Raw genomic sequence first — 25,702 nt, 5'->3', positions numbered from 1 at the left:
ACGAGCAAGGACTCCCCACATCGCAAACATTTACCAAAATGAAGACACAGGAAACACTGCATGGGAGATGGGATATAGGCTTCATGTTGCAACGGTAAATCATAACTTTGACTTTTTCCGGAAGGGTATTTGCTTCAAGGGGCAATATTAAATTGCTGGTATCAACAGGACTGTCCTTACGACATTCTGGACTTGCTGAACGAAATGAGTGCCGCGCCATGCCGGATTAGTCCCGAGTTCCTGATCAGACTGACAAAGGAGGTCTCTGTGGAAAATAATTCCCTTGATCATATTTTAGTCCGGAATAATGCTCGCAAGCACAAAGGGAAGCCGACTGACTGGCAAAGGAGATTTTGATCAATAGGGAACCAGAACAAAACTTACTAAGGGAATCAACTTTACCAAACTTATCTTCAATGAGTTCTACAACAAAAGAGCAGTTTGGTAGTGTCAAAAGTAACAAATCAAGCAATGGGGAACAGGTTCTGCCCCACACTGACAGGCCTGGCCCTCCTCCCAGAGAGTGGCTAGGTAGGGAAACGCCAAGCAAGCAGAAGTAGGAGCAGAGAAGAGATGCTCACAACAGAGCAGCCAGAAGTGCAGAGCTTAGCAAGCTTCATGTGCACAGCATTCGCCTTGATACCATCCACTCTGATCAGGAGCTCACCCTGTGGGTGTCACCCACCCGCAGCAGAGCCACCTGGCACAGTGGTCATTACCAGGAGTAGTTCCCATGTCGCAAAAAGATGAGCAACCTCTCCTAGGCATAAACAAGGCAGTGACAACTGACATATCAGAAGTGTGACCCCTATGTTACAACAACCCATGCTGGAGACGCTAGGGAGGGATTCCTTCCCCAAATGGCTCACACTGCAAAAACAGCTTAGAAATGGAGGTCAAACCCCAAAGGGGACCAGAAAAAGCTGAAAAAAGAGTGAAAATATGAGACAAGACCACAAAGTAATAGCAAAACCAAGAGAATAGCTGGGTTGTTGTAAAGGGAAAAAACGGGGGTGAAAGGGGGAGGGGGGGGGGGTGAGTCAAGAGGAAGAGCAGCTAGGGGAAGGGAATGTAGCTGGAGAGAAGAGGGACTACAATTGCTCAGAGCCCAGTGCACTCCACACATGTACCCATGAAAGAGCTGTGAGCCTCCTGTGGGGATCTAGTCTTAGTTTGCATCACAATGGCAAGTATGGATCATCATAAGTCACAAACTACTTACCCTGAGATCCGAAGATCTAAACAGCAATAAGAAATAATTTTAAAAAACAACTTAAAATCCTGTGGTCTTACACTACTTCTTACTCTAAGAATAACCTTTAAGCAGACGTGATACATAAATATATTCTTTTTATTTTAGTACTAGAAATCTAGGTTCACATATCACATTGACAAATGTGCATAAAGATAACTACATAAAAAGCCAAAATGTAGCTACAGGTGGCTTTACAGAGGTATCAGACACTTACTTCATAACATTCCACAATTTTTCATATCATTCTACACTGAAGTCAGTACATAACTATGGGTATGAGAAGAGATGACAGAGGCTTTATGTCAGCAGAATTTACTATAAGAGCATGTTTATTCTCAAAAGCCTCTCATAAGATAACAGAAATTGGGCCTTGTAATGAGTAAATGTAAGAAAAAATAAAAGAGGTAATTTTTATAAAGCAATACAGAAAAATGTACACCATATGATGGAACTGAAAGAGGTCATAGACTCTTCATAAACGCACAGCAGAATTCAAACAAATGCTAGTTACAATCACGCAACAAGTCAGAAATACAAACATGAGAATTTATTTACAAGCAGGTAGGTGCACCAGTTCAAATTAAGAAACATGCAGTGCCTTACATAATGAAGGTTACAGAGACTTATGCGAGCAGGAAATTATATTGCACGTAAAAGACTTAAGGACAACAATACAGCCATTATGGAGAAAGGTGAGAGCAGGGCTGGCTCAAAAATTTTTTCCATACATGCAACATATCATCTTGTGCCTGCCCCCTTTCTCCTTGCCTTCCCCAAACATTAGTTACCATTTCTTGTGCTTTCGGTAAGTCCTTTAAAGATAAACTTAACTGTAGTGAGCATGAAAAATCAGTTGTTTCCGCACTTCCACCCCCAGCACAATGCTCGGAGTGGCCACTTGTGTCATTTGGGTCTCAAACCAGCCGCAGGCGAGTGTCAAGTAAGCAGTAACAAGATTGTGACAGAATATGCTGAACTAAATGAAACTGTTTGGAAAAGTGAAAAGGTACAACACAATTTTGTAACAGGAACAAATAAAAATAAGAGAATGAAGAAAAACAAATTACTTGGGTTGTTACATAGTAGTTACATAGCAGATGACAGTAACTAAAACCAAGAATAAAATTACAGAAGCACTTTAAGATCTGTTGAATATTTGTTTAGTTTAAGAAATGAATAAAAAATCTAGGTAGTTAATAATGAAAGTAATAACTTCTGGAAGTAATGGCAGATGAGGCAGATAAAGGAATGGAAGACAAGTGGTTAAAGCTGGAGGCAAAAAGTCAACACATGGAAAGAAAACAGAGTTGAAAGTAAAGCTGTAGAACCAACTGACTTTTTTAAATTTAGAGCAAATGGAGACAATGGCTCAATGGACAGCAAAACAAACTAACAATGGGGTAAAACATTGCCTCAAGTGTTTTTGGTAAACTGAACAGGATATTTATAACCATGCTTCCAGTGTGCCTGAAAAAAGTTCAGTAAGAGTTGGCTAGTTGCACTCTAATCTCTGTACATGACAATGAGACAGAAAAACTACAAGTTACTCTATGAGTAATGCAGTCATGCAAGTTGGGAACACTTAGAAGCAATAGAGTACACAGGTGATCTGACTGAAGTGGAGCACACAATTATAAATGTAACAAAAACTACATTAAACTGGGCTGGGGCATGTATGTGAATGGATGGTACATGGCCCATGGAAGTCCTCTGTTGAAATGTAAAAGGTAAGACAAGACCAAGATGGTATCCTAATGGCAGATGTGTAAAGCACAACAAGAAACATGCAGAACAGCAGGGTCCTTGGGAAAGACTAGAGGTGATCTTTATCCTCCAGTGTATGCTACTGCTGTGCTACTAATAACAATAAAGAAGAAGAAGAAGAAGAAGAAGAAGAAGATGACGATAAATTGTCACACACACATCATTCATGGGACAAGCAGGAAAACAAACCCCATGGAATTTATTTCTGGGGTATCATACCAAAATTAAGAAAAGATAATTCAGATATTTCTCAATCAAATGGCCAGTAAAATTGTGCAGCTCTAGAATGTCCTAACTATTTAGAAGTCAATTAAGTTATAAGACTGTTCTATTGTATCATATACTACACTTTATATCTTAAATTATCATAAAAATTAGACATCAGTAAAATGTAAATTGACTATTTAAGAGTTCATACCAATGTTTTTAATGTGCCGTCACTCTGATCATATTTTAGAGATGGATTACTTCTTGCCGTACCAGTTTCATCACTCTTGTATTTTATGGATGATATCTTACACTCAATTTGAGCACCATGACGATCTTTTACCAGCCTATTCCTGTAACATGTAGAAATTTTTTTTTGTTTGAGAGATTATGAGAAATTTGGCTTTTTAGTTAGGGGCAATAGCCATGTTCTTAAGTCAACACTATTTTATTTATTGAAATTAAGTTCATAGTTGGACACTGTTTCTTTTTACACAAATCTCAAGTGAAAGCAACGTGACACAGTGGTCTCAATATGAAGTGACAAACCACTTCAATGTCATCAAACATTGGTATGCACCTAATAGAAATTCCTTTCAACAAGTGACATTAACTTCAAGTGGCACAGGTCGGGAGCACAGGGGGAAAGAAAACACTTTCTTCCTACTGTAATACTTCACAGTGCATCAAATAGTATTCATTATTGACACAGGAAAAGCTAAGAAACCAAGCACACAGGGTGAAAGCCAATTTTCCGCACACACACTTTTCTGGCCAGTACGAGGTGGAAAGTAAACTTACTTTCCTTTGATGGCATTTACTACGCATACCTTGTGTGCTATAACTGTGTGAAATTCTGCAGCTGACAACAGATTTTGTAGATTTTGTAGAAGACTACTGATCTTTGAGACATCAGCTTCGTGATGCAGTTAATGACCTATTTAGAGAAGTGTGACAGTTTTACAAATTCAAAATGAAGTTCTTAACTTTGCGAAATAAGGACATAACAGCACTGATTGAGACGTGTAATCCAGTGAATTATTTTGTGATGGAAACTGAATGGCTTTGGTCATCCTCTAAACAATGGAGCATAACTATGTCAGCTTTCCACCTCCACCAATTTATAACCAAGAAAATTGTTTTATCTTTAATACCGGGTTTCCAAATATTATAAAGTTGCAACTTGTACATGGCAGTTCTTAAATAACTGCCTTTTGAACAAATAACACACACACATTATATATATATATATATATATATATATATATATATATATATATATTTAAAAAGAAAGATGATGAGACTTACCAAACAAAAGCGCTGGCAGGTCGATAGACACACAGACAAACACAAACATACACACAAAATCTAGCTTTCGCAACCAATGGTTGCCTCGTCAGGAAAGAGGGAAGGAGAGGGAAAGACTCTTTGCCTTTACAAATGTCTGCTTGTGTCTGTGTATATGAGGATGGATATGTGTGTGTGTGCGAGTGTATACCTGTCGTTTTTTCCCTCCTTTTTTTCCCTCCTTTTTTCCCCCTAAGGTAAGTCTTTCCGCTCCCGGGATTGGAATGACTCCTTACCCTCTCCCTTAAAACCCAAATCCTTTTGTCTTTCCCTCTCCTTCCCTCTTTCCTGACGAGGCAACCATTGGTTGCGAAAGCTAGATTTTGTGTGTATGTTTGTGTTTGTCTGTGTGTCTATCGACCTGCCAGCGCTTTTGTTTGGTAAGTCTCATCATCTTTCTTTTTAAATATGTTTTTCCCACGTGGAACGTTTCCCTCTATTATATATATATATATATATGTTTTTAATGTGCCGTCACTCTGATCATATTTTAGAGATGGACTACTTCTTGCCGTACCAGTTTCATCACTCTTGTATTTTATGGATGATATCTTACAATCAATTTGAGCACCATGACGATCTTTTACCAGCTTACCAAACAAAAGCGCTGGCAGGTCGATAGACACATAAACAAACACAAACATACACACAAAATTCTAGCTTTCGTAACCAACGGTTGCCTCGTCGGGAAAGAGGGAAGGAGAGGGAAAGACGAAAGGATGTGGATTTTAAGGGAGAGGGTAAGGAGTCATTCCAGTCCCGGGAGCGGAAAGACTTACCTTAGGGGGGAAAAAAGGACAGGTATACACTCGCGCACACACACACACATATCCATCCACACATATACAGGCACAAGCAGACATTTGTAAAGGCAAAGAGTTTGGGCAGCGATGTCAGTCGAGGCGGAAGTACAGAGGCAAAGATGTTGCTGAAAGACAGGTGAGGTATGAGCGGCGGCAAATTGAAATTAGAAATTAGCGGAGATTGAGGCCTGGCGGATAGCGAGAAGAGAGGATATGCTGAAGGGCAAGTTCCCATCTCCGGAGTTCTGACAGGTTGGTGTTAGTGGGAAGTATCCAGATAATCCGGACAGTGTAACACTGTGCCAAGATGTGCTGGCCATGCACCAAGGCATGTTTAGCCACAGGGTGATCCTCATTACCAACAAACACTGTCTGCCTGTGTCCATTCATGCGAATGGACAGTTTGTTGCTGGTCATTCCCACATAGAACGCTTCACAGTGTAGGCAGGTCAGTTGGTAAATCACGTGGGTGCTTTCACACGTGGCTCTGCCTTTGATCGTGTACACCTTCCGGATTACAGGACTGGAGTAGGTGGTGGTGGGAGGGTGCATGGGACAGGTTTTACACCGGGGGCGGTTACAAGGGTAGGAGCCAGAGAGTAGGGAAGGTGGTTTGGGGATTTCATGGGGATGAACTAAGAAGTTACAAAGGTTAGGTGGACGGGGGAAAGACACTCTAGGTGGAGTGGGGAGGATTTCATGAAGGATGGATCTCATTTCAGGGCAGGATTTGAGGAAGTCATATCCCTGCTGGAGAGCAACATTCAGAATCTGATCCAGTTCCGGAAAGTATCCTGTCACAAGTGGCGCACTTTTGGGGTTCTTCTGTGGGAGGTTCCGGGTTTGAGGAGATGAGGAAGTGGCTCTGGTTATTTGCTTCTGTACCAGGTTGAGAGGGTAGTTACGGGATGCGAAAGCTGTTTTCAGGTTGTTGGTGTAATGGTTCAAGGATTCCGGACTGGAGCAGATTAGTTTGCCACGAAGACCTAGGCTGTAGGGAAAGGACCGTTTGATGTGGAATGGGTGGCAGCTGTCATAATGGAGGTACTGTTGCTGTTGGTGGGTTTGATGAGGACGGACGTGTGAAGCTGGCCATTGGACAGGTGGAGGCCAACGTCAAGGAAAGTGGCATGGGATTTAGAGTAGGACCAGGTGAATCTGATGGAACCAAAGGAATTGAGGTTGGAGAGGAAATTCTGGAGTTCTTCTTCACTGTGAGTCCAGATCATGAAGATGTCATCAATAAATCTGTACCAAACTTTGGGTTGGCAGGCCTGGGTAACCAAGAAGGCTTCCTCTAAGCGACCCATGAATAGGTTGGTGTACGAGGGGGCCATCCTGGTACCCATGGCTGTTCCCTTTAATTGTTGGTATGTCTGGCCTTCGAAAGTGAAGAAGTTGTGGGTCAGGATGAAGCTGGCTAAGGTAATGAGGAAAGAGGTTTTAGGTAGGGTGGCAGGTGATCGGCGTGAAAGGAAGTGCTCCATCGCAGCGAGGCCCTGGACATGCGGAATATTTGTGTATAAGGAAGTGGCATCAATGGTTACAAGGATGGTTTCCGGGGGTAACAGACTGGGTAGGGATTCCAGGTGTTCGAGAAAGTGGTTTGTGTCTTTGATGAAGGATGGGAGACTGCATGTAATGGGTTGAAGGTGTTGATCTACGTAGGCAGAGATGCGTTCTGTGGGGGCTTGGTAACCAGCTACAATGGGACGGCTGGGATGATTGGGTTTGTGAATTTTAGGAAGAAGGTAGAAGGTAGGGGTGCGGGGTGTTGGTGGGGTCAGGAGGTTGATGGAGTCAGGTGAAAGGTTTTGGAGGGGGCCTAAGGTTGTGAGGATTCCTTGAAGCTCCACCTGGACATCAGGAATGGGATTACCTTGGCAGAGCTCTTAGTTCATCCCCATGAAATCCCCATGAAATCCCCAAACCACCTTCCCTACCCTCTGGCTCCTACCCTTGTAACCGCCCCCGGTGTAAAACCTGTCCCATGCACCCTCCCACCACCACCTACTCCAGTCCTGTAACCCGGAAGGTGTACACGATCAAAGGCAGAGCCACATGTGAAAGTACCCACGTGATTTACCAACTGACCTGCCTACACTGTGAAGCCTTCTATGTGGGAATGACCAGCAACAAACTGTCCATTCGCATGAATGGACACAGGCAGACAGTGTTTGTTGGTAATGAGGATCACCCTGTGGCTAAACATGCCTTGGTGCACGGCCAGCACATCTTGGCACAGTGTTACACCGTCCGGGTTATCTGGATACTTCCCACTAACACCAACCTGTCAGAACTCCGGAGATGGGAACTTGCCCTTCAGCATATCCTCTCTTCTCGCTATCCGCCAGGCCTCAATCTCCGCTAATTTCTAATTTCAATTTGCCGCCGCTCATACCTCACCTGTCTTTCAGCAACATCTTTGCCTCTGTACTTCCGCCTCGATTGACATCGCTGCCCAAACTCTTTGCCTTTACAAATGTCTGCTTGTGCCTGTATATATATATGTGTGTGTGTGTGTGTGTGTGTGTGTGTGTGTGTGTGTGTGTGTGTGTGTGTGTGTGTGTGCGCGCGAGTGTATACCTGTCCTTTTTTCCCCCTAAGGTAAGTCTTTCCGCTCCCGGGATTGGAATGACTCCTTACCCTCTCCCTTAAAACCCAAATCCTTTCGTCTTTCCCTCTCCTTCCCTCTTTCCTGACGAGGCAACCGTTGGTTGCGAAAGCTAGAATTTTGTGTGTATGTTTGTGTTTGTTTGTGTGTCTATCGACCTGCTAGCGCTTTTGTTTGGTAAGTCTCATCATCTTTCTTTTTAGATATATTTTTCCCACGTGGAATGTTACCCTCTATTATATATGAGACTATCCACTTCTTGTGACACTAATAAGACATATCATGTCAAGTAACCTAGGTGCCATCTGTAACTTTGTGTAGATGATAAAGCCTTTTGTACATGGGCCACTTTCTGTGGAAATGGAAACAAGTGAAAAATTCCTGATGCTTGGCAAGTCATTATTCCTAACCTAATAACTTACCATCCCGACTTTTTGCCCCGAATATAGAAATAACATATATGAAGATCACAAATTAATACTCTCAGCACCATGTCTCATCGAACTAACTGAAAAATTTTATTTTGACATATTTTCCCCATATTTTGACAAGGAGTAGATACTTAATAAAGGGGCAGTGAACATGGTCATGGAACTGTGCACCGGCTGTCTGGCTGTCAGAAAATTAGTACATACATTTGTAGAAAGTTCACAGCTCATTAAGTTAATAACATCCTCTAAAGTTATCAAAAATATCAGATGTAAAAAATTTTGCATATATTTGACATGACTGATTAGATATTTGTCTACACCACTGTGGAAAAGACGCTCACTTTCAGTTTGGTGTCATTTCAGTTAACAAGAGGAAAATCTACTTAAATTTTGGGGTTTCAACAACACATTTAAATACTGTCAATTTATGGCTTCTTTTACAAAATGTGTTTGAAGTATTGTACTCTTACAGAGTCATTGTTGCAGTGAATTATGATAAACTACTGGTTCTAGATTCCAAGACAGGTTACTGTGCTGCATTGCAGTAGCGAAACTTATTTACAGTTATACCAACAGAGAATTCGTGACATGGAGGTGAAAGAGAACTAATTCAATAACCATACCTTCAAAAACGCTACCAATTATTAAAAGAAGGTGACTTTTTATTTTTACTGTATTAAATTTATTTGTTCACAACTAGATTCAGGATTCTGGGCCATTTTTGAGTGATTTTGTGGCTCTGCAATAGAAAACTAAAAGGACTACAGAAGACTTTTCAGTTTCTGAAAGAGCAGCAACAACAGCAAGAAAGTGAAAATAAAAAGAAATAGTAGTAAACACAAGAGCAAGCATTGTAAGAAGCAAATTTTCTTTAAATTTACTGAAATGATGCCAAAATGAAAATAGGTATTCCTGATAGGTCTAAATGTGCACTTTAAAGTGGTGCAAACAATTTCAATTTCATATAATAAGTGGTGACAATTTCAAGATGTGCCAAATATAGGCAGAACATGGCACATTTGCTAATTTTGGTAACTTTAGAGGCTAATAACATATAGAATAGACATGTAGGGAAGTATGTAATTCAGTAATTTCCTGAGAAGCAAGCAGAAAATGCACTGATCAACAAACATGATCCCTGTGTCTTTTATTCACCACTTACTCCTTGTTAATATGGGGGTAAAAACATCAAGATCTATCAGCAAGCCGGAAGAGAATTATGTCTTGGACATTATTTTCTACTATTCATTTGTATTATTCGTGAAATCTTCTCGGGTGATCAGCCGAGTAAAGGCGTCGTCTTCTCGCAATGTTTCGAAGGGTTTCGTACCCATCATCTTCAAGCGAAGATGATGGGTACGAAACCCTTCGAAACGTTGCGAGAAGACGACGCCTTTACTCGGCTGATCACCCGAGAAGATTTCACGAATGGAATACGCCGAGAAAGTCTCAAATCACATTTGTATTATTGCTGTATTATGCACTAAAATTTGCATCCTGATGGCAAGTTTCATGGTCCCAACCATCAGGATGAGAACAATAGTTGGCAATACTTGGAACAATAGCTTTGATTTTTTCACACATTCCCAGTTCCGAAAAATTGATCTTTGTGAAAACAGCTTTACCAACTACAACAAGTTACAGATGGAGATGAAACTTTGAAGAAGTTCATACAGGTCCCTTAGCTACCTTCTGTGCAAATTTCAACAAAATTGAACATAGTCAAGCATGAAACATATTTCAAATTGGTACAGAATTACCCTAATGCCAAACCTGTTAACAGTCTCTCTCTCTCTCTCTCTCTCTCTCTCTCTCTCTCTCTCTCTCTCTCTCACACACACACACACACACACTTTAGAATTGAGTGGTCCCTGATTAGTCTGATGAAGCTCATTAAACCTTGATTGTTTGCCCTCTCCCAGTTAGTGACAGCCCAAGTGTCAACTCCAGCACTAAGTAGCTGAGAGGTAATGGCAGTGTCAGGATGGAAGCAAAAGATAAGCCTTTCCTCAATAGCTTGCCAAAGGGTAGGCTCAAACATCTGAGTCACAGCCAAGTGGACCGTTTTCATCTGTCAGTAAGTTTAAACACACTTTTCATAGCAGATACATACATCATCACAATCTCTGAAGCATCTTCTAAAACTAAACAGGTGCATAAAATAAAAAGCAAAAAATAATCTTAATTTACCTATGTTTCTGGAACTGGAACTGACAATAGTTGAACTTGTGTTGAAAGGTACGTTTGTGAGCCTCAAAGTCTGCTTCATCGATGCTGTTGTACGGACACAGTTGACATTTCAACCTCTGCAGATCGGGATCATCCTTCTTCTGATTTCGGCGACGTCTGGCCTGTACGAGAGGATGAAAATGAACAAAAATCACTTATTTTGATGGTTTTATTTTTTGTGTGCCAAGTGTACTGTCAATATTTCTATTAAATTACACTTATTAAAACATTTGTTTAGCAGATGCTTGGGGATTAATTTGAAAAATAGTGTTCGGCACAGCAATCCATACAGATACGTTACTCTTTGTAAAAATCAATGGTGATACAGAGTCAATACAATTACAGAGATGCCACTGATTTTAGTGTGCTTAATGGCACTGTTGTCAGCACCCTTTCTGAATACGAAAGTAAATTTAGTGGAGAGTTATCACACTTCGATAGACACCTACTAGCAGTTTTCTGGAAAATGTCTGACAATAACAGTGTTTAGGAATACAAAGAGGGAGCTCCTCCATTCCACACAAGCCAAAAATAGCACTGCCTGCACTCTACTGCTGCAAATGGCTCAAAATTTTGAAGCTGATGCAACATTTGTATTGTTAGATAAAAATGGCTCTGAGGTCTATCCTCTTGTTAGCATAACCTTGAAATATGGTACACTAAGACAAAAAAGAATAATGGCATACCTTGAAGGAATTATCTCAATGGGAACAAAACTGGTAGATGTGATGTATGTATACAGATAAACAAATGATTACAATTTCAGAAAAAAATATATGATTTATTTACGAGAAAGAGCTTCACATAATGACGAAGTCAGAAAGTGTTTGTCCACCTCTGGACCTCATGCAAGCAGTTACTTGTCTTAGTATCGATTGATACATTCATAGAGTTGCTGGATGTCCTCCTTAGGGATATTCTGTCAAATTCTGTCCAATTGGCACATCAGAGTGTCAAAATCTTGAGCTAGTTGGAGGGCCCCGACCATAATGCTCTGAACATCTGGAAGACATTCAGCGACCTAGCTGGCCAGTATAGTAAACATGAAGACAAGCAGTACAAACTCTAGTGTGGGTGGGCATTATCTTGCTGAAATGTAAGCCTGGGGTGGCTTGCCATGAAGGGCAACAAAACAAGTTGTAGAATATTGTCAATGTATCACCATGCTCAAAAGTTGCTGCAGATGACAGAGGGGTCCTGCTATGACAAGAAATGACACCCCACATTGTAACTCCTGGTTGTCAAACCATACGACTGGCGACAGTCATATTGGTATCCCACTGCTGTCCGGGCATCTCCAGACACATCTGTGGACTAGAATCTCGTTGAATGGAGTAGAAGTGTCTTAAGTTACAAGTCCTGCTTCGGGCAGAGACCTGATGACAGGCAAAGACATGTCCGGACACACTCCAGACAGGGGTAGGACACGTACCTGACTGTCGCACACCATATGGCCTGACAACCAGGAGTGATGGTCTGAGGTGCCACTTCTTTACATAGCAGGACCCCTTTGGCCATCATCTGCGGCACCCTTTGGGCACAGCGATATGTAAATAGTATTCTATGTCCTGTTTTGATGCCCTTTATGGCACGTTATCCTGGGCCTCCATTTCAGCAAGACAATGTCCAAGTGCACACAACATGAGTTTCTACTGCTTGTCTTCATGCTTGCCAAACCCTATCTTAGCCAGAAAGGTCACCAGATTTCTCCCCAATTGAGAACATTTGGAGCATTATGGTCAGGGTTTTTATGATCTAACATGCCAATTGGACAGAATTTGGCAAGATATCCCTCAGGAGGACATCCAGCAACTCTATCAATCAACGTATCAATCAATTCTCAGTTGAATAACTGCTTGCATAAGAGCCAGAGAGTGGACTAAGTGGACCAGCACATTATTGAAACTTCCTGACAGATTAAAACTGTGTGCCAGAGCAAGACTCGAGCTCGGGACATTATTGACTTATTCTATTTGTGTAGCGCTCTCTCTCTCTCTCTCTCTCTCTCTCTCTCTCTCTCTCTCTCTATATATATATATATATATATATATATATGCCTGATGAGGCAACAGTTTGTTGCGAAAGCTTGAATTTTGTGTGTATGTTTGTGTTCGTTTGTGTGTCTGTCGACCTGCCAGCACTTTCATTTGGTAAGTCACATCATCTTTGTTTAGTTATAATAGAAGGAAACATTCCACGAAGGAAAAATATATCTAAAAACAAAGATGATGTGACTTACCAAATGAAAGTGCTGGCAGGTCGACAGAGACACAAACGAACACAAACATACACACAAAATTCAAGCTTTCGCAACAAACTGTTGCCTCATCAGGAAAGAGGGAAGGAGAGGGAAAGACTAAAGGATGTGGGTTTTAAGGGAGAGGGTAAGGAGTCATTCCAGTCCCGGGAGCGGAAAGACTTACCTTAGGGGAAAAAAGGACGGGTACACACTCGCACACACACACATATCCATCCACACATATACAGACACAAGCAGACATATTTAAATATGTCTGCTTGTGTTTGTATATGTGTGGATGGATATGTGTGTGTGTGCGAGTGTGTACCCGTCCTTTTTTCCCCTAAGGTAAGTCTTTCCGCTCCCGGGACTGGAATGACTCCTTACCCTCTCCCTTAAAACCCACATCCTTTCGTCTTTCCCTCTCCTTCCCTCTTTCCTGATGAGGCAACAGTTTGTTGCGAAAGCTTGAATTTTGTGTGTATGTTTGTGTTCGTTTGTGTCTCTGTCGACCTGCCAGCACTTTCATTTGGTAAGTTACATCATCTTTGTTTTTAGATATATATATATATATATATATATAAAAAGAAGAAGAAGAGGAAGAAGAAAGTTCAAATGGCTCTAAGCACTATGGGACTTCACATCTGAGGTCATCAGTCCCCTAGACTTAGAACTACTTAAACCTAACTAAACTAAGGACATAAAACACAGCCATGCCCGAGGCAGGATTCGAGCCTACGATGGCAGCAGTAGTGCAGTTCCGGTCTGAAGCGCCTAGAACCGCTCAGCCACAGCAGCCGGCAAATCGTCCAATTTTTCTGAAATGGTAATCATTTGTTTATCTGTATACGTACACCACATCTACCACCTTATGTCACATTTGGATAATTGCTTCATGGTGAGTCTTTTTTTCTTTTCTTTTTTGTCTTACACTACATACAGAGTGTCAAAAAGGTAGATAGAGATCATGAGGCAATACCCTCCTCCAAGTCTGGCCAGTCGCACTTTCTTGCTCACTGTCTATCAATGTTGAAATCTACTCTAACTGTGAAGTCATCTGGACACAAGTAAGCACTTACATAAACTAATCACTGGATGTTTCCAGCAACCACCTCATTTCACTGTACCAGTTTTAGAATCACTCATAGAAAGTCTAGACTCAACAGCATGGAAATATCCCGATCATGCAATGAAGTGCAGGCAATTTTAATTTACCAAGCAGAGACAGAGGTGGAGGGATTCACTGCAGATGGTACAGAGAGAGTCTTGTGAAGTACTTTTGAACAGAGTTTTCTCTAAACTGTCTTGAACAGCTAGTTCGACAATCTACGAACAATGTAAATATTTTACACCTTCTTCTAATAATTTCCGGGTATGCAGCCGGATCCCGTCGACATTCTGCCACGATATTTCGGCCCAGAGACGTCCGGCCATCATCAGGTGAGTACACAACTACTGAAGAGCCCAGGTGCAGTCGCGGTATTTATGCCGAATCTCGCGCATGTGAAATGTACTGGCATCCTACAGCGCATGCGTCAGGTGTTGACATGCGCAGCATAGCCGAGTTGTACGTGCTGCCCTCGGTGGTGGAAATAAAGGTTCATCTAGTCATTGAGTATCGAATGACACTGTCGATTCCGCTGTGATTGTATAATTTTAATAACAGGATTCCAATTTTTATCCAGCTGAAAGCCGTTGTCACGATTTATAAGATTATTGGCAAGACGTATTTCCACTGATTCCTTGATTACGGAATCCCAAAAACCGGAAACCGGGGATAAAATTTTTGTTACATTGTATTCCATTGAATGTCCCAAAGAAATACAGTGCTCTGCTACTGCCGATTTTGACGGTTGCCGCAGACGGGTGTATCTTTCATGTTCTATACATCGTTCATGGACAGTTCTTGTCGTCTGGCCAATATATGCAGCGCCACATATGCCAGCGACGGGATCCGGCTGCATACCCGGAAATTATTAGAAGAAGAAATACGCCGGGAAAATTTCAGAAGTCACATTTTACACCTTGTACCTACAAACAGACATGATCGTATCAACAGCGTCAGTACAGAGAGCGAGATTAGTGATCACAATTCATAATGAAGACAATTACTAAAGTTAATAAATCCATTAAGAAAACTACAAGTGGCAAGCAGTTATCTTTCTCATACACCATTTTAATTCCAATGTGGTGGATAGCGGAATTTTGCACAAATTTTAAACTGACTGTAAGTTACACTCTGGAGAGGTACACGCCGAGAGAAGAGATTAAGATCGGAAAGATGCACCATGGTTCAATAACAAAATTTGGAAACTGCTGAGGAGCAGAGACTGTAGCACTCTAGGTTCAAAATAAAATGCAGAAATGTCAATGGGCAAGGGGTAATAGAAATAAGTGCATCTATACAAAGATTGAAGCACAAAGCATACAACTTCCAGTCATATCCTCGTGCATTGTGGTTCTACGTAAAATCACTAAGTGGGTTGAAGACTCCTGTCCAGTCACTCATTGACCAGTCTGGTGCACCAATAGAAGACAGCAAACCGATAGCTGAAGTCTTAAGTTTTGCATTTACAGAAACCATTCACAGAAGTGGTCTGCCAGACACACCACTGTTTGACCAGCATATAGACTCCCTACGGAGGACATAACAGTAGGCAACTATGGCATTACAAAGCAACAGAAAGAAGTGAGGACAAACAAGTCTGAGTCTCCAGGTCTGGATGGAATTCGAATTCGGTTTACAGAGAGTACTCTATAGTACTCGCCCTTATCTAGCTTGCATTTATTGAGCACACCTCTCACCCACTGCAAAGGAGCAAATGACTGGGAAACAGCACAGGTGACGCTCATATAGAAGAAGGGCAAAAGAACAGCTCTGTAAAACTAGAGACAAACACCCTTAATATTGGTATGCTGCAGAATTCTTTAAGATATTCTACACTTTAATATAATAAATTTCCCTGAAACAGAAAATCTTCTCTCCAAAAATCAGCATGGATTTAGAAAGCATCACTCATGAGAAACTCTGCTTCCCATTTTCTCACATGAAATCCTGCGATCTATGGATGAAGGGCAACAGGCAGATTCTATATTCCTACATTCCCAAAAAGTGATAGGATGAGGAGAAATCTTAGCTGTTTGCTGAGGACACTGTAGTATATGAGAAAGTATCATTGTTGGGTTACTGTAAAAGGCTACAGGACGACTTAGATTTTCTATTTGGTGAGATGAATGGCAGCTACTTCTAAATGTAGAAAAATGTAAGGTAATGAAGACGAGTGGGAAAAACAATCCTGACATTCCATGCCCCAACTCATATAACATTATCCTTTTGTTTTTATTCAATCTTTCTCATGGTCACCTCCCCCTCGGCAGTCCCGTCCCAGAGATCGGAATGGGGGAATAACCTGGAATCTTCTGCCAGTGGAGAGACCATCATGACACTTTCTCAATTATATGTCACGTCCTGTGGATACACATTATGTGTCTTATTTGCTATCAAAGATGCTGCCCCTAGGCCAAGTGGGAGCTGCTGGTATGGAATGCCACTCACTATAGGGAACGTGCAGTGTGATTATGGAAGAGCTGATAGCTGTTAGCAGAGCCCATAAGTTCATTAAACAGGCCTCTGTTGACCCTATTTTAATATGTATTGACTCAATGAGCAGTCTCTAGGCACTGCTATTCGTGCCACTCTTTGGTCACCATTATTCATGACGACCTCACTGACCTTCGCCATACTGTCTACTCAGTTGTCTCTGCATCCCAAGTCACACGGGTATCTCAGGGAATGAATAGTTGACCCCAGGTGTGGATTTGCAGATACACACAAGATCTCTGCTCATTCGGAAATGGAAAGACATCTGGTGGGCTACTGCCCCATCTAATAAACTCCACACAATCAGGGAGACTACTGCAGCATGGTGCTCTTCCTCCCACTTCTCCCGACCTCCAGCCACCAAGTGTGTTCAAGCCATCGATGTTGATACTCATCATCACCCTCAGCCCTCCACTCGCATTTCAAGGTCCACAGTTCGAGGCCGCCAGAGTCACACTGCCACGACGCAGCTGACTAATGCTGCAGATGACACACATCAGCTCCCCTCCACCAGTACTCCATTTGCAGACCGCAACATGAGCTGAATGGCAGGGCATCAGTGACTGCTGACTCAGCATCAGCTGCATTTTACGTAGCATTGCACCGGCACGGTCAAAGCCTTGTATGGGCTAGTCTTGGAAGTTGGTTGATTTGGGAGGTGGGAGGCGGGGAGACAACGAGGTCATCAATCAGTCAATCCAAGAGTGGTGCATCTGGAAGCAGAGACAGTCAATGAAATTTTTTTCTAATCTAGTCAGTAGGCTCATAACTGTGAAAGTGAGAAGGCTGAAAATGTAATGAACACCTTTTGTACAATAAATAATAAAATTAAGATGAAGGAGGTACAGAAGTCAGCAAGTGGGTGTGTCTGAGTCTAGCATGTGATGGAAATGTACCACCCACAGTTGTCCCACCCCTCATTCATTGCAATCAAAAGCACCCACTAATCAACAAAGTGGAACACCCAGAATAGAAAATTCGGCAAACTGAACCTAAAAGCGGTTAAAAAAGAATAAAAGAGGGATGAAAGAGTAGCCTTTTCAAGGAGCTAGTGCCTGGGATCCTCCCAGACCAGATACAGCAGGAGACGGCCTATCCCCAACCACCCTGCCCCTGCTACAGAGGTAGATTAAAACCTTATAACTGACAATAAAAACCAGTTGCATGGAGAAAACTGAGAACCAGTTGAACCATCCATGAATCATCTGCCAAAATTACAGCCAATGAGTCCTGAAGTCCATACTTAGCATGGAGACCAAAAGAAGGGAGCATTCCACCAAGATATGTGCTACTGTCCGTCAGGCTCCACAACTGCAATGTGGTGGTGGTTCGTTACAAAAAGAGAACTATGGGTTAACAAAGTATGACACAGGACTGTGGACTCCTTCCGGGAGACTTGGGAGGAAGAGCACCATGCTGCAGTAGCTGATGGGACTCCAGGCAAACCAAATTATCAGCAGAAAAATGGCCTGGGACAGAGATGAAGTCCCTAAGTCTTAACAAGCCAATACAGCTGCAAGCCCACCATGCATTCACGCAGCTTACAGAGAATATTGTTGAGACCAATAGGGCGATAGCTGTCCATCTTTAGGGGACACTTACCCGGTTTCAGTACCAGGACAATGATACTTTCTCGCCGTTGAGATGGGAATTCTCCCTCGCTCCAAATATGGTTGGAGATTGTAAGGAGACGGTGGATCGCCAAGTCAGCTGTTGATAGAATGGCTAATATTGCACTCTGGACAGCCAAGTTGATGCCTCCACATAATGAGGAGTTAAGAATGACAGTGGAGGTGAAAGCATCCCAGTCAGCACTGTGGATGCTCAGGGGAGTGACTGAGGCAGGGCCAGGAAGATTGGGAACTGGTCACTACCACACACGTCATTTTGGACCCTCCAGTGGATGAGTGAGAGAGGATCAAGGCTGCAAATAGAAAGATCAATGGCTGACTAAATTCCACACGCCACAATGAAGTGTGTGTAGGCACCGTTATGCAAGAGATGGGCATCATGATCTGCCCTCAATGTCTCTACTGTGACCGGTGCCTGAAGTTCCACCCCACAGAGAGTTAAGGGGACTGAAGTTGCTCAAGATTAGGAAAGGCAAGGAGAGTTGAGAAACCAATGCAGGCATTACATTCTGAGGCAGTCCACCATCAAGCTGGAGATAAATATTACAGATGGTAAAATCATGAAATCCCCTCACCTGAACAGCCACAGCCTCCGATGTTGTATTGAGGGGCACAAGTCTGCTACATACAGAGCCCTGAATATATGTACAAATTCCATCAAACACCCTATCAAAATCAGCACGATCCTTAAAATATCCACGATAGCCACGAAGGGCAGGGGTCCACATTTCCGGAAACCAAGTTTCCTGAAGGGCAATGCACAAAGCAAAGAAGGAGATTAAGAGATGTAGCTCAGCCAGGTGGTGGAAAAAACCACTACAATTCCACTGGAGAATCATGATGTTGGTATCCTATGAGCATCTGAAAGGACCAAGGAGGCAGGTTATGTCCCAGTGCCACCTGCTGCCACCAGTTGAGAAGAGACAGTATCAAGACACACAGGTTTTAAGATATGACATGTGGTATGAACTAGAGCCTCAGGGACCACCAGGATTGCTGCCTCAACCACAGTAGCAGAGCGTGTGGGATCCAATGGTGTGTGGGCCACCAGAATCTCTGTCTTGGAAGACTTATTTTTGTCTTTCTTCTCATTAGATGGTTCCGATGACTGGGAGGGCTTGCCTGAATTAGTTTCAGGAACTAAGGAAGATCATGAAGCCCTATGACCAGCAGCCTGTGGCTCCTTCACCCACTGGTTGGTACACAGTTGCAGACTGGCAGAAACCATGGAGGGGGAGTGTTCCAAAATACCCATCCCTGGCCTGATAAGCCAGATGAGGATGGTGTGTCTCTGGCTGGGGGATGAGGATTGGCATCCCCAGTTGGTGGGAAGCAACTGCTCCCGAAGTAGGTGTGGGGAAAGCAACAGGGAAGGAGCCCCCAACCAAAAGGGGGCAGGCATTGTGAAGCGGCCCTCAGAGCTGACTGCACCCCCCCCCCCCTCCCCCCTCCCCCCTCTCTCCCCCCCTCTCTTTTTTTTTTTGCCTCTTGGCATGTTAGTCTCTCCAGTCTTACATTCGTGCATTTTTTTCCTCTCTCTAAAAGATGGTGCAGTCTGGTGAGCAGAGAGAATGGTGCTCTCCACAGCTGACACAGACTGGGGTGGGGGGGGGGGGGGGGCGCAATGAATGTCCACATGCAACTGTTTTCCAGAATCCCTACAGACTGGGCTGGCATCACAATGCAAAGGCATGAGCAAGAATTTCGTACATTTGAAGCCCCACAATAGGAGGGGAGAGGGGGCATAAGGTCTCATGTTGGTATAGCATCATCTTGATCTTTTCAGGCAACAATTCGCCCTCAAACACCAAACTGAATCCGATTAGCCTTTGGGACCCTATGGACATGATGGACACAGTGTCCACCCTATCACTCCCCAAGTAGGTATGTAGCTCATCATCAGCCTGCAAGAGGCCATGATGGAAAATGATGACTTGATTCATGTTTAGACTATTATGGGGAGTGATAGTCAGCAGAATGTTACCCTGCTTGTCACAAGCAAGTAATGTCTGAATGGTCAGGGGATGCAGTTTTAACCAAATTGAAGCACTTTCAATTTTGGAGATGGTTGCGAACTCAACAAACGTATTTTCTATATTCTCTACAAAGAATAAATGTTTTGTGGCCAAAAAAGTATCTCTATTTGTTCTTGTGTAAAGGTATAAAGCAGGTATTGGGGGGAAGGGAACATTTTGGGGTCATGTCTCCATCTGTTAACCAAGTTTTTCCATTCTGAAGAGATTGCTGGGGCCGGGTGACCACCAGCAGGAGAAAACGTCATCTGCTTCATATGCAAGTCATCTGCCATGGTGTCACCTACTCTGAACAGGGGCTCTCTCCATGACCACCACCCAGCCTCAGCAACAGTAACCCAAGCAGCGATCTGTTGCTCAGTCCCCGTGCCCCAGTCACAATGGCCACATATTCCTCAGCATACATGGGGAAGTTTCTGCTCAGGCACCAACAGTGCAATCCCTGCATGGTCAGGGGGCTACTAATATTCAGTTAAATGACAACCCCCTCTCCCCCCAACCACGGATTGGCTACCGAGCTGGGCTTTGGACGTTACTACCTTACTGGAAAGGAAGGGTGCTAAGGTGAACAGGCACAAAGGTTTAACGTATCACATTAGGTGACTTTCACTGTACCATATGAAATTCTGAAAAATTTGGAAAGGTGGTGGCAGGCCAGACCCAACAATGGGGACCATGTATTTATTAACAAAACGATGTAGAGTGTGCCAGAAGTGAAATGGAAAAGAAGGGTCCTAAAGCGTGTACTAGGTCCAACTGGGGTCTTGTGCCAGAAAGACCATCGGATGGAGAGGCAGAGGAGGAAAGGGACAAGTCGGAACAGGCTTGCAGCACAGAAAGGCAAGTAGTGCTGCAAAGGCTGGGGCCCCGTGGACGCCAAGCATATATTCACAAATGACTTGCGAGCCCCCTGTGGGGACATATGAGGGCATTATGTGGGTGCTGATGCCTTGAACCTGTTACCATATCTTCACTTAAAAAGAGAAGCAGTTGTAGATAAGAATGTAGTAGTCAGGAGCAGACACAGTGAGGTATTGAATCTTGAGTCTGTAAGACATTGGAAGAGGTAGTGTTTGTTAACGGGAAAGCTGTGGGCATGGGCGACATCAATGTATGGGGGGACAGTGCCAGAAGATGTGGGTAAGTTCTAAGGGATAATGGAGAGGGGGGTGGTGGTTGAGATTATCAGCTACGCTGTAACTTGTGTACAGTCTTTTCTGTGAATTTGACTACCAATTATCTGTCAACCCAAATGAATGGCCACTGTCACACTGCAGTCTCTCTCTTCCTCTGCCCTGTCTCCCTCCCAACCCAACCCCCACCTCACCAAAGTTGAGCTGTAGCACTGGTATATCTTCTTTCTATTGAACTTTCAGCATTCCCAGCACCAGACAGAGTGTTTATCAGTTAAGAGTGGGGCTGGGTACCTCTTTTGTGGTTTGTGGGTTGTTTAACCACATCGTCTACATGCTGCATTCCCTTTATTTTCTAAGGCAGTAGGGCCAAACATATACCATTTAAAGCATCTTCGAGGATTTGGAATAAAATGCATTCCTTACAGTTGAATGAAGTCTGGTTAACAACTGTAGATTGGAAGTTAACACAAATGCAACAGTTTTCTTTAGCATGCCATCAATCTCATCACACTGCATATCTCCTTCCTGTTGTTTAGTTAACGTTTTCTCTGCAGTTCTGTTTTGTCTATGTCCATTATATATCAGCACGCACGACTTTATTTGATTTAGGTAGCAATGGGGTATTTTTAAGGTTCCTTTCGTTTCATTAGTTTGTTAGGCCTACTTGATAGCTGTAGTCTCGATAAGAAGTGCCATTTCTTAGCCAATGGATTTAAGAGTACTAGCCAAACTCTATATACTGTTGCTTATAAAGGATGATAACACTTCATCACACAATTCTTCTTCACATTTTACTGCTACAAACACACTGTACTAAGGGACATGTAAGAGAAGCTAGATTGAGAGGACTGTTGGAGATCTTGTTTGTTTGGGCGTTTTCTCATTCTGCCATTGTTTTAGGTGTTGATAATTCAAACCTGTAATTTAATTGACACAGGATACTTAAACTTGATACTAGCCTTTCCCCCATGGCTTCACCTGCGTACATGTATGTCACACTTAATGTGCACATCTCTGTCTATCTCCTCCTGCCCATCTCTGCCTACCCCTTTCTCAGCTCCCTATCTGAACAGACCCAACCTGCCAGCCCATTCCCCTCTTTCTGTCCATCTCCACCTCCCTCCCTTTGCCCCCTCCCTCTCTCTGCCCTCCTCCCTCTCCATTATCTCGTCTATCCACCTCAACTTTCCCACAGGCAAACCCATCTGCACGTGTTGCCCCTGCAAAAGAGGTCACTACTCCCACAACAGGGATCTTATAAAGCACAGCCTATATGCCAAGAGCATGAAACACTTGATGTGTAGGCTGCCATGCAAAGCAGACTGACACTACTGCAACACAACATGCCTGTTGCACCAGTCAGCATACACATCACGGGCTGGAAAACCACTTCTTGGCTGCCCTGCAAAGAAGTGCAGTAAGATAGGTTGACATTATTCTCACACTACACACCTGCTGTCCAGGCCACCTTTATGGCCAGCACTTTAAAAAAAATGCCACATCTGTATCTCCATAAATATTACAGCTAAAGTGTTATATGTTGGTCTTCTTGCAGCAAGGAGTTTGTGTATCAGATTTGGTCCACTTCGATCCAGGGCCCTATGAGGAGTTTCCGGAGACACACACACACACACACACACACACACACACACACACACACACACACCACAGATTCTCAGCTTATATATCTTAATATATGACCTACGTGAACAGAAATAAAAGATTATTTGTGGAGACCAATAGAGGAACATGGCACATCTAAAAAATATATTCAGTGAAGCCAACATTCCCACTGATAAGAGGAATTACTAGTTCTACATCACATTTTGGCTTGCACTATGTAGATGTAGATATGATGTCAATGCATCAAACAAAATGTGGATGAATACCACTTCAGATATTTTAACAGAGCTCCAAGCTCAGCTATAATGTACCCTTGAAAAGTGTCAAGAGTGATTAATCAACCGCTAAAACAATACAATCAACCTCTAAAACAATACATCAGATGGAGAGGTAGGGTAGGCCAAAGACCAGGTATTGTACATCAACCAGGGGCCTAGAAACAACGGAGGGGCTCCATCTCCTCCATAGCCGCAGTGGTCCACAACCCCACGACGACTACTGTTGTCCACTTCACCCCTCCGCCACCGCACACCGAACCATTCTTTCAGGGTCATTGTGCGGTTTGGCCCCCAGTGGACCTGGTCCACTTGGACCAGGACGGCAGCACACACTAAGTGCCTCTGCCTATGGTTACAAGGGAGGCCCGACCAATTGTCTCAACGGCAGAAGAAGAAAAGGTTTCCCAATGGCAGAGAGTGGAACAGCCACCAAAACATACCACATAATGTCTGTACTTCAAGTAAGGGGAGGCTACAAAATGTATCTGTTTTCCCACATCAGGAGAGGCCTCAATTCAACTTCCACAGCTAACAACCTCTATTGTATAACTGGGTGGATGCAAGCCATTCCCAACATACATTCTTTTTAGCTCACAGATTGGATCACACAATCATGTCAATCAGTTGGTTGAATTGGGGGATGGGACCAAACAGCAAGATCATCAGTCCCTTGATCTAGGATGGCAAAAATTAAGGGAGGGACAACATAAACAGCACAGTTGAGTCAAGGGGAAGGGATAAGTGCAAATAAAGAGTGAAAAGAGATGTCAGCGCAGCAGGAAGAAGAACAAACAGGAGGGGGCTGTGTGGAAACGGGAAGAGCAGGAGAGCCCCAGAAATGCTAAGAACGGAGGGACACTAGAACGGCCACCGAACTGTCCTGTTATGCACACCATACCATACCATTATCATGATCCAATGGGGACACCACCAGTGGAAGAAGACACATGAAACAGCACAACACACCAGACAAAATGTACAGAAAAGGTGGGGGGAACCTGGCCGGTGTGAAGGCAAGGTCAAGGCCTCCATAACCACCTATGCTAACTGAGGGATTAAAGTGCTAGAGAAAAATTCTAGGGCTTATACCTGAGAGTACAAACCACTTTCGCAAAGAATCCAAGGGCAGGTGTAACCATGCAAGGGGTGTCCGTTAAAAATCAAGGCAAGGAAGGTAGGAGGGTATATTTAGTGCAAAGGGCCAAAAGGCAGGGGGGTGGGGGGCAGTGAAGCAAAATATGGATCACCGTGAGGGAAGTTCTGCTACTAGAAAGCAAGGGGGGTAGGAGGGGGGAGGGGGGGGGAAGATCACTGCAGAGTAAAGACCCATGGGTCAACCTAACATGGCCAATACGAAGGCTGCAGAGGAGGGTAGATTCCTGCCGTGAGAGGCAGAGGGAAGAATACCATGGGGTGAGAGTCTCCTCGATGGCACGAAGTTTATGACACAGGGGGTCAACCCATAATTGAGCATAAAGTGATTTGACGTAAAGATGCAAATACGCCTCTGGAGATGTCACAAACAACAGGGACTGGAGGGGGAAATAGGGGGGGGGGGGGAGGGGGGGGCGGAGTGGATGTAGATGGCCACCCTCCCCCACCTGGATACCTACATGACTAGGAACCCAAAGGATGACTACCAAACAATCAGCATCATCATGGTTAGTGAGAATTTCGTGGATGGCAGAGACCAAGGGATTGTGGAAAAAGCACTGGGTGATGGCCTGACAGGCACATGTTGAGTCCATACATAACAAAACTTGGTTGAGGAAGGACGGCTTAATCAAGCAGAGGGCCCAATAGATGGCCATCAATTCCACAATAAAAACCCCACATGTGGCAGGCAAGATACAGTGTTGCAAGACAACAGAAGATGTGACGGCATATCCCACATGAACAGTGGATTTAGAGCCACTGTTATAAAAAACAATGGCATCCTGGAAACTCCCGTAAGAGCGTTTGTAACAAAAAACAGAACACTATTGGAGTGAAGGTGGCTACTGGTCCCTGAAGAGATCCATCCAAATCCATGGCCAAGGAACTAACCAAGGGAGGGTTGTCAGGAGAGGAGATTGGGGGGGGGGGGGGGGGGGAGGATAAGGAAGGAAGATGGAAGTCACAGCAGAGAGAAGTGAGGTGGAGCCCAACTAGTAAACCCACCCAAGGACAGGTAGCAGGCAGGTTACAGCTCGAAGCCACAAAAAGACTAGAATAGAAAGAATGCATAGGGAAGAACAGATACAGATGGCTTGGGAAACCAGGAACTGGGAGCACCCAATCTAAAGGGGAGGGATCCCACTGTCAACCAGAAGACTCAACAGTGCACCAGAAGACTATCAACAGTGCTAGTGCGGAAGGCACCAGTGTCTAAATGGATATCACGATGGTGAACGAAGTCCAAGAGTAGCAGCATGGAAGGGGCAGCTGATCTATGAACTTTTTGAACGAAGTCCAAGAGTAGCAGCATGGAAGGGGCAGCTGATCTATGAACTTGACAACTTGTCCAGATGA

General features: G+C 43.6%; 1 protein-coding gene across 1 annotated transcript in view; it reads right to left on the bottom strand.

Moving 5' to 3' along the window:
• The window catches only part of LOC126092027 (helicase MOV-10-like), a 375,996-nt gene that overhangs the window by 279,316 nt on the left and 70,978 nt on the right, over positions 1–25,702 (bottom strand). The window contains exons 3-4 of the mRNA XM_049907422.1: positions 10,612–10,772; positions 3,438–3,579 (exon numbers count right to left, since the gene is read on the bottom strand). Of these exons, the coding sequence (XP_049763379.1) occupies positions 3,438–3,579; positions 10,612–10,772 (303 nt within the window). The remainder of the gene's footprint in view (positions 1–3,437; positions 3,580–10,611; positions 10,773–25,702) is intronic.

This window comes from Schistocerca cancellata, chromosome 7 (assembly GCF_023864275.1).
Source record: "Schistocerca cancellata isolate TAMUIC-IGC-003103 chromosome 7, iqSchCanc2.1, whole genome shotgun sequence".
In the NCBI taxonomy this organism is placed as follows: Eukaryota; Metazoa; Arthropoda; class Insecta; order Orthoptera; family Acrididae; genus Schistocerca; species Schistocerca cancellata.
This window is presented reverse-complemented; position numbering and strand designations above follow the sequence as displayed.